The 8,946-nt window shown below is 37.2% G+C and overlaps 2 protein-coding genes across 2 annotated transcripts in view; one reads left to right on the plus strand and one right to left on the minus strand.

The window, feature by feature from the left end:
- Positions 1-1,802, plus strand: part of LOC113228620 (intraflagellar transport protein 56) — a 10,372-nt gene extending 8,570 nt beyond the window's left edge. The window contains exons 12-14 of the mRNA XM_026461974.1: positions 204-359; positions 618-724; positions 1,257-1,802. Of these exons, the coding sequence (XP_026317759.1) occupies positions 204-359; positions 618-724; positions 1,257-1,461 (468 nt within the window). The 3' untranslated portion in view covers positions 1,462-1,802. The remainder of the gene's footprint in view (positions 1-203; positions 360-617; positions 725-1,256) is intronic.
- A 1,941-nt stretch (positions 1,803-3,743) lies between these two features.
- On the minus strand, positions 3,744-5,416 carry LOC113228532 (cuticle protein 21-like). The gene is made up of 4 exons (XM_026461877.1): positions 5,354-5,416; positions 4,969-5,139; positions 4,469-4,699; positions 3,744-3,934 (listed from the first exon to the last, which is right to left on the minus strand). The coding sequence occupies exons 1-4, from the start codon at positions 5,399-5,401 to the stop codon at positions 3,833-3,835; spliced, it is 552 nt and encodes a 183-aa protein (XP_026317662.1). The 5' UTR covers positions 5,402-5,416; the 3' UTR covers positions 3,744-3,832.
- Between the last annotated feature and the right edge of the window lie 3,530 nt (positions 5,417-8,946).

Consider the following 8,946-nt stretch of genomic DNA (forward strand, 5'->3'; position numbering starts at 1 on the left):
TATAAAATCAATATAAAAAATACGTTTTTAGTGGTGGTGGGTGTTGAAATTTTTTATCTTGCCTAAGTGGGCGGTAAGCCAAAAAGTTTGGGAACCTATGCTCTACATCTTCGTACATTACCGTACAAACGGTATCAAATTGCCAAAATCAAATTGGAAAATCGTACGGTGTTTATGTGAACCACGCAGCTTAATAACTTCAGGCAAAAGTGGCAACGGGATTCTACCGGGAGGCGGAAGAGACTCTTCTCACAATGCAGGATGAGAACATGCGGAGCTCGTTCACGTTCCTCGCCTGCCTGTGCCGCTGCCACGTCATGAACAAAGACGCGCATCTTGCTTGGGAGATCTGCATTAAGGTATCTTTTTATCTGACTACTTAAATTAGATATACTTACTTAGCACTGATTTCACCTTCACGTACCAGCTGTTGCTAAACTAGATTCTAATTAGGGTAGGTTAGGTCTTAGGGTAGGTAATTTGGTAATCAGTTCATATTCTACAAACAAAAACAACGAAACTTTTTTCAAAAAGTATGCAATGTAGTACGTAAAACTACTTAAATAACAAAAAGTACAATTGTAATGGAAAGCTTTGAAAAGTGTTCATTGTTATAGTCAGCGGGTACGCCAGACAGTTTCGCACTGCTGCAACTGGTGGCCAACGACAGCTACCGCATGGGGCAGTTCCTCGTGGCAGCTAAGGCTTTCCACATGCTCGACAGGTAGGCGGTCTCTATATTTGCGTTAGGTGTAATCTACAACTAACTGCAAAAACTAAATTTTTAAATTAGTTCAACAGATTTTCAGGAAATCTTGGTTGATAACGATAATGAGTAAGTGTGAATGTAGGCATAAAAATAACGATATCATTTGAAATTTTTATTGAAATGTAATTCAATGATTTTTTGTGTGAAATTACTCCACTAGTTTATTATAATGATTATTACAAAGATCGAACACTGAGAAAAAATTCCTTCGATCCGGCCGGATTCGAACCGACGTCTTCTAGCATACCGTGTCAAATGTTATACCAACGAAGCCACGGAACCAACCAGCGAATATCACGAATTTTTCTATGTGCTTGTTGTCATGTCTTTGTTTTTAGTTTTTTCAGCGACTGTTTAGCCGTGATATACGTGAAAGCGTGGTAAATGGGCGCTCAGTACAGTTGCACCTCTGTAGCTGAGTGTATTTATCTACCTAAGTACTTAGTGTTATCCTGAATATGTAGATTGATTATATTTCCTCCTGTAGATTGGATGGCGGGCCAGAGATGTGGGAAGGTCTCCGAGGCGCGGTATGTGGGTGTGCACAGATGGCGGCAGCGGGACGTCCCAACGCCTCCGCAGATTTGCGCGAGGCACTGGATCTGCTCAAAGGACACAGGGCACATCCACGAGCGGACCAAATAGTACGCCCTATAACTCGCTGGGCCCAACAGAGTCGAATCTCTATTTAATTATCTAATATAGGATACCTATAACAAACAACGCCAACGTAAAAACACTTACGTCACACTGATCAAATGCTGTTGCAAATGCGATCACGTAGCTTGACTACACTGACTGACCCACACCCTACACTGACCCACCCGAAAATATCAATGATGTACAACCGGGTTGCAGTTCATGGGATATGACAAAGAATTACGACACTATTTAGAAGGTTTAATTTGAATATTTTTTAAAATTTTGAAGTCTGCTTAATGGATGAATATAGTTTGGTTTTAATTTAAATTATAGTCATGTTAAAATGTTTCTATATTTTTTATAGAAAGTTTTTTCTATATTTTTAAGATTAATTGTTGATTATTATTCTTTTATGGAATTTAAGGAATTTACATTACAAATTTAAATTTACAAAATCATTGACACAAAGTGTCAATGGTTTTATTTTTATTGTGTTAAATCTCCAATATTATAATAACCGTATCTGGGGGTCTACTCTTGATCTCCGTCCGACATCCGTCCGAAACAATTACTGTCAAATAAGTAATATTCGACAAAATTAAATGACAAGTATGAAGCTTCATTCGCATCACGCGTCTTTTCATTTGGTCAAGTATTGCTTATTTGGCATATAGTAATTGTTTCGGACGGATGTCGGACGGAGATCGAGAGTAGACCCCTGGCTCAAATTCGCCAGTTGCAAGATTGTGTAGAACGGTAAATAATTACAGTGACATTATTGATATTCACCATGACTCTCCCTCAGCACTCGTAAAAAAAAATTTAATTTATTAAGTTCAGTCAAATAATTCAATCGCAAAAGTAGTGTATACATCAATTTCTATTCATATTCTTATTTCTCAAAAGTGTAAGTGTTAATTTTATTTAAAATTTTAGTTAAACCTAGTTATGTATTAGTGCATGTTGTGTTTACCTCTAAGTGTTTGTGACAATTACATCGCTTGTAAAGGTATGATAAGATATAAAATGTAATATTGGACACAGATGTTGGTAAACCTAATAAATAAATAAAATAAAAATAATAATTATAATTCGATTTGTTTCATTGTACTCATTGTGACCAAAGTCTTTTTCACAAATAGTGGTTCGTCTTACTGGGCTAAATAAATTAAAAACTTTTTGTGGAAAATGTCGATTATGTGGTTTTACCTTTAAACAGACGATATGTCACTGTAAATACTTCATGTTACGACTATGCGGCGTTGAGTATTGCTATTTTTTTCCTATATCTATGGTATTACTCGACTTTAACAATATTTACTCAACTCATTTTCAAGATCGAAAATATACGTACATTGCGTCTAAACACTTCTGCTATAATAACATCAGAAAATTTCGTATTGTTATGTAGACTATTATTACATTTACCTTTAGGAAACGTAAAAAAGCATTAAAACTCTGTATGTGGTGTAAAAAAATTGCATTTATATAGTATCAACTAGAGTATTTACAATACACCGCGTCAAGATCAAGTCCGTAGGCAACAGTCAAGCAGTACGAAAGTAAACAATCGGCAATATCCGTCAATCGAGCAAAGTCTTCTTCATCATTGTGTTGCTTAACGAAGTATTTCAATGATTTTACATAAACCTAGAAAAACGTCTAAATCATGACCATATATAGGAGGAAATTTACTTCAATTCTAAATGTTACTCATTAGTATTTGCCAAGCGTTTTAATATAAACATTTGCCTTAACGCCCGTTCCATAGATTGCTTTTAACTCTGCTATCACTACAGAAAGTAGCGTTAAAAATAATTTTATTAAAACTTTTAATAGAACTGACCAACCACCCCAAAACCAAACTCATATCACAGTCGTCGTATTTTTTTATAATTTCAAGTAACGGGACGAACAAATCGCCTGATGGTAAGCGACACGCCTATCCATAATAATTGCAGTGCCACTCGGAGTTTTAAATCGCAAAGATTTGAGAGACACTGCCACTGCGCCCGTAACCCTGAGACATAAGTTGACAAGTCCCATGTGCCTGTAATTTCACCAACCCCCTTACCCTTCGAAACCGGAACACAGTAATGCTGACATTACTGCTTTGCGGCAGTAATAGGTAAGGTAGCAGTACTTCCCTGGACAAATATTTAATTATTAATATATAATTCGTATTGACTAGCCGTGTTGTTATGTCCTCTACAAAAAAGTCTTGCATTACCAACAAAATAATATCATTATTTACATTGACGTACAAATCAATATAATTGTAAGTCAATGATTATTTATCAAAAATACTAATAATTAACAAAACCTACCTAAAAAATTCAAGCGTTCTTGGAAAACGTAATGACTCTTAACGTACTACATACGTTAAGCAACACAAGCATTCTAGTTTAATCTCGTGTAGATTTAACCCCAAGGGTGGGCGACAGCTGGGAGGGTGTATCTGGCGACGGGGGCAGCTACAGCCACAGGCGCTGGAGCCACTACTTTGGCAACGGGAGCCGCCACCTAAACGAAGACAATGGGTGGAAGATTAAGCGTTTATTGTAGCTTATTAGAGCGACAATTTTCTTTATAGCTTACCGTTTTTGGAGCTTATTGTTTTGAAACAGTGCTTTTGTCTGACATTTATTATTCGATTAATCTAGGTGTACTATCTCGTTGAAGTCTTCTTTTTTTAGGTATTAGCGGAAAAATGTACATTTCCTTAAAATGGTTGGCAGTAAGCAATAACTATGGAAATTTATCATCGATATATTTTTACGTCTAATGAATATTTATTCTCTCGTTTCGAGTTCTTAGGTTTTCGTGATTGTTACACATAGGGAGTGAAACTATTTAAATCGCGTATATTGGTTTTTTCAAACAAATCAACGTTTCGGGCCCTTTACAGGTCCCATAGTAGTCAACCGTGACCGTGTTTGAAAAGACAAATATACGCGATTTACTTACTTTCTTTACACAAAGCAGCTATCAAGAGTACATTATAAGATTAGGTCATTTGGTATTGTTTACGTACAGATGTTGTAGGGGATGACTTACCGCATGAGCGCCACCAGTTCTCTCTACGACAGCATTAAAGCCGTTGATCTTATCAGCAGTATAAGTGACTCTCCTTAGATGACCATCAGGCTCGACAAGGCTATATGAGCCATGAACCACACCGTTCTGTAAGGTTTCAGACGCGTCCTTCTGATCTCCCGTAGTGGGGTCTGCGACACCGTATGCAAAACTGTAGGCAGGGTTCGGGTCCACAGGTTCTGCGCGGACAACCTAGATACCAAATATCTACAATTAGATACTTAAAATATTAGCTACAAAGTAATTTCGTTACTTATTTCACATACAATCATTAAGTTATTAGTACCTTTTCGTTTCTTGATTGTTCCTTTGAAATTACTTTTTCTGTAAGGTTGAAAGTTTTCAAACTTCTAGTCAAACTACGTTAATGTACTAACGATACGGCACAATGAGCTCGATTCTCGTAGATAGAGACGAATTACTGGTGACATAACTTCAACAAAAGGTGCAATTTGTACTACCGGGGCAGCATGAACTACTGGAGCGGAGTAAGCTGGGGCGGCATGAACCACAGGGGCGGCAAATGCTGGTGCGGCATAAGCTGGTGCGGCGTAGCCTGGTGCCAGTCCGATGCCATCGTAGATGCCAGGCGCGGCCACGGCCAGCCCGCAAACACACCACAATATGGATAACTAAGAAAAATACCGAAAAAATAGATAACTTGAATGCCTACTTCAAATTTGTTAAAAATGATGTTATAACCCAAAAATTTAGGTACCTTATATAAAAGTTTTAAATAGACAATACAGAGATTTCAGAGATTAAAATTTGAAAAACAATATTTTCTATAGATTCCTTCCTGTATCCTATACATTTTATACAATCTAAATTAAATTGATAGCGTACCTTGGTGAGCATGTTTGTGGTGCGCGCGTTTAGGACCAAGAAGTACATGTGGCAACCTGAGCGCATGCGTGGTTTATAAACCTGTGCAGGAGTGGCTGCACTTGATACATATTTCGCAACCAAGGATAAGGCATATGCGGCCTAACGAGACGCTTGTCTCATACAAGCCTTGTACGATAAGGCGTCGACCACGGCGGGGACCGGAAATGTATCTACAATAATCATGAGTAGAAAATTGTATTTCTTTTCAGTTCCAAAAAGATTTATCGTTATATTTATTCAGTCAGTGCATGGGTTCTTGGTCCGATAAAATATCATTCGGTAATATAGTAGAATCTATCAAAGCTTATTTTCAGCATTATGTTGCCGTATTGGTACATTGAAAATGTTATTTATTTTCTTTTACTTGCATGATGCAATTTTCGAAGGTACTTTAGGTATCAAGATTTGTTCGCATTTATTATCTTTGAATTCAATTGGGGTCTCCAAGGACTGTTCTACTTGTCACTCGTATATGTTTCTATTTACATAATTTATAGGCGCCCAGTACTAACTTTAACCGAACCTAGCGGTTGTTAATTGCATACATTTAGTCTCACTCACTTTTAAGTTAGCCTTAGCACCTTTAGATATAAATTTTGGTTGTATAGTTAATATCGGGGTTACTAATTATCATTAAGTATTATTTGTAATTTACATAATCTCCAGGTAACTACAATAATGAGCAGCGTCGGAACAAAAACCGATATGTCAAATTTGACTTGTTTTTTTTTAATGCCAAACGTTAGTTTTTTGTACGTTTCCATGAATAATTTTAGTAGCAGGAAAGCTCCTTGTGAAAGAGTTCGCCCTTGGAAGTTCTGCCACTTTACCTGTTACTGCGCTTAGGTTCGCCCTTGGAACTTCTGTCACTTTACCTATTACTGCGTTTCGGTTTGCCCTTGGAAGTTCTGCCACTTTACCTATTACTGCCTTTCGGTTTTGAAGAGTTAAGGGTGCTCGTGAAATTACAGGCACATGGGACTAGTTAACTTTACGTCTCAGGGTCAAGGGCGCAGTGGCAGTGCCCCTCAGATCATTGTGATTCAAGCTCTGAGTGGCACTGCAACTGATATTGACTGGCGTGTCATTTACCACCAGGCGCACGACTTGTACGTCCCGCCATTAGGCATAAAAAAAAACATATCCAACCTGAACAATAATCTCTCCATTTGTATATATATAATCCGTGCATTTGATATGTATTTTGAAGGAGGATGTCCTCCTTCAAAATACGTTTCAAATGCACGGATCGAACACAATGCGACAGATCCATTCGATGAGACTAGACGAAATTAGAATCTTAATTTATCGGATTTATGTTCGGAACTTCGCATTGTAGTTGTAGTAGTTAGTCACTAGTTACTCAGTGTAGTTACTCACTAGTTAGTAACTCATTAGTTTGTAGAGACAGTTATCCATAAACGAGTATGATTTTGAGATTCCTTTTAATATTATTTATTTTTAATAAAGAATATGTTTCGTTTGTGTACATCATCATCCTCGCAATATTTATTGATATTACTATTAATCGATAAATGTTCCAACATTTTTACCTTAATACTAGATGGTAATTGTTGGAATGGTAATTGTTTTAATACAGTTATTGAATTCTCGGTATAAAATAACTATTACTACTATTCGAGACAAGCGGTACGTCGCGAACAGATGGCAAACGCCCGGAAGTAATGACTCTCATCTCTCATCCCTTGGAGTATGGGCCGGGCACTGGTGTGATACGCCACATGTGCCCATCTCCAGCACACCAGCAAGAGGGCTGGCTCCGCAGCTGAGCAGGCGGAAAGAATAAAAAGTAATAAGTACCAGGATCTCGGCTCCGACTACCTATTTACAGCCTTTGCAGTCGAAACCCTTGGCCCGTGGGGTCCCAGTGCCCTTCATCTGTACAAAATTTTATCGCAAAAATTAATAGACTCTCTGGGAAACCCAAGGGCCGGCAGCTATCTTGCCCAACGCATGACCAGAGCAATAAAAAGGGGGAACGCTGCCAGCATCTTGGGCACCGTGCCGCGGGGACCCAATTTTATTCATATAATTTAAAAATCCTAGTTTTACTTTCTAGTAGTTAAGCTTTTATTGTCTTTTTTACCTTACCTGTATATTATCTTAATTAAATACACTTAAGGGCCTATCTGTATTATTATACTTGCTTATTAGTATGCAAAAACTTGTATAAGCGCTAAAATCATTCTAATAGTCGCTATTCGAGCGGGACATGTTTCGCATAGGTGAACGCTACACTTGAACAAATGCAAAAAAATTTTTTTTTACATTTCTTATGCACGTATAACGTTAATCTCTATGAAGCTATACAATATATATTCTACTAGGTACTCCTATATGCAAAACATACTAAACTATTTTTCGAATGAAAACCGCGTACATGTCTTTTTTTCAAACAATCCAAAACGTTTCGGGCCCTTTACAGGTTCCACGGTCATAGCTCAATGAAATAGTATCAACATCAATTGAGTAAAGGTAGCATTCTTATTATCCACACTCATGTTATTTACCTACTTAACCCTGAACCACACCCCGGACACTCTATACAACGGTCGAAAATTATTTACCTACTACTACTACATACAGCACGGCGCTATCTGCACACGCGCAAATGTGTACGTGAAGTGGCAGGGTTACCTATCACTTGCTCGTACTATTTATTATGTTACGTGGTCAGAGCGGCAATCTGTTATCTACAATTCAATTATAGAATCCTAATAATTACACATGTTCATTACGTATTTATAGCGATATGATATTATATTTTTCATTAATTCTCTAACTGGAATAATATTGACCCACCCGCGACACACGGTTTCCCTAGTGCGGGGCTATGTTGAGGCGTTATTATTATTATTACTTAACCATTTAATGCCTCTTCTGTAAATGACTGTAAATGACACAAAGGCCCTCTTAATATCTTACTGTCTTTAACTATCTACTCAGGTAGTTATTATTATTATACCTTCATAAATCTTTGAATTATTTTTTATGTAACTTATATGGTCACAAGTCAAATGTAGGTATTCATAGTGTACTCAAGCCAAAACCTAGATAAGGTCGAACACACGATAATTCGCATTTTTTATCGACAGCATTCTATTTGAAGGCGATATAACCGTCACGTGCGTCTATATACATTTTGGGTTAATGGCGGACTTTTGCAGCGTGTCCCAAATACGTACGCAGGTCTGCGTCTTAGTATTCAAGTTTATTAGCTAATAATAAATAAAAATATATTGCATAAATTACTATTCGTGAAGGAAAAATCTATTAAATCTAATATGTTTGTATGTCCGTTCTGAAAATGTTTTGTGTTTCGTGGATTTACCACCCACAAAATTTTTTTCTTACGTATTCTGTGCTACCTATTATGGGCTTATAGTCCGAGGGTTCTTTCTTACCTAATATAAATGTGGTCAACGATGCGTAAAAGTAATTTTTATAGCATCTTTGAGGCAATCTCTACTAAGTTGTATGGTAAAGTTTGCTGAATAGAAGTTTACATATAATCGAAAGGACTATAGAAC

Source organism: Hyposmocoma kahamanoa, unplaced genomic scaffold, assembly GCF_003589595.1.
Source record: "Hyposmocoma kahamanoa isolate Upper Pololo Valley unplaced genomic scaffold, ASM358959v1 232, whole genome shotgun sequence".
Lineage (NCBI taxonomy): Eukaryota > Metazoa > Arthropoda > Insecta > Lepidoptera > Cosmopterigidae > Hyposmocoma > Hyposmocoma kahamanoa.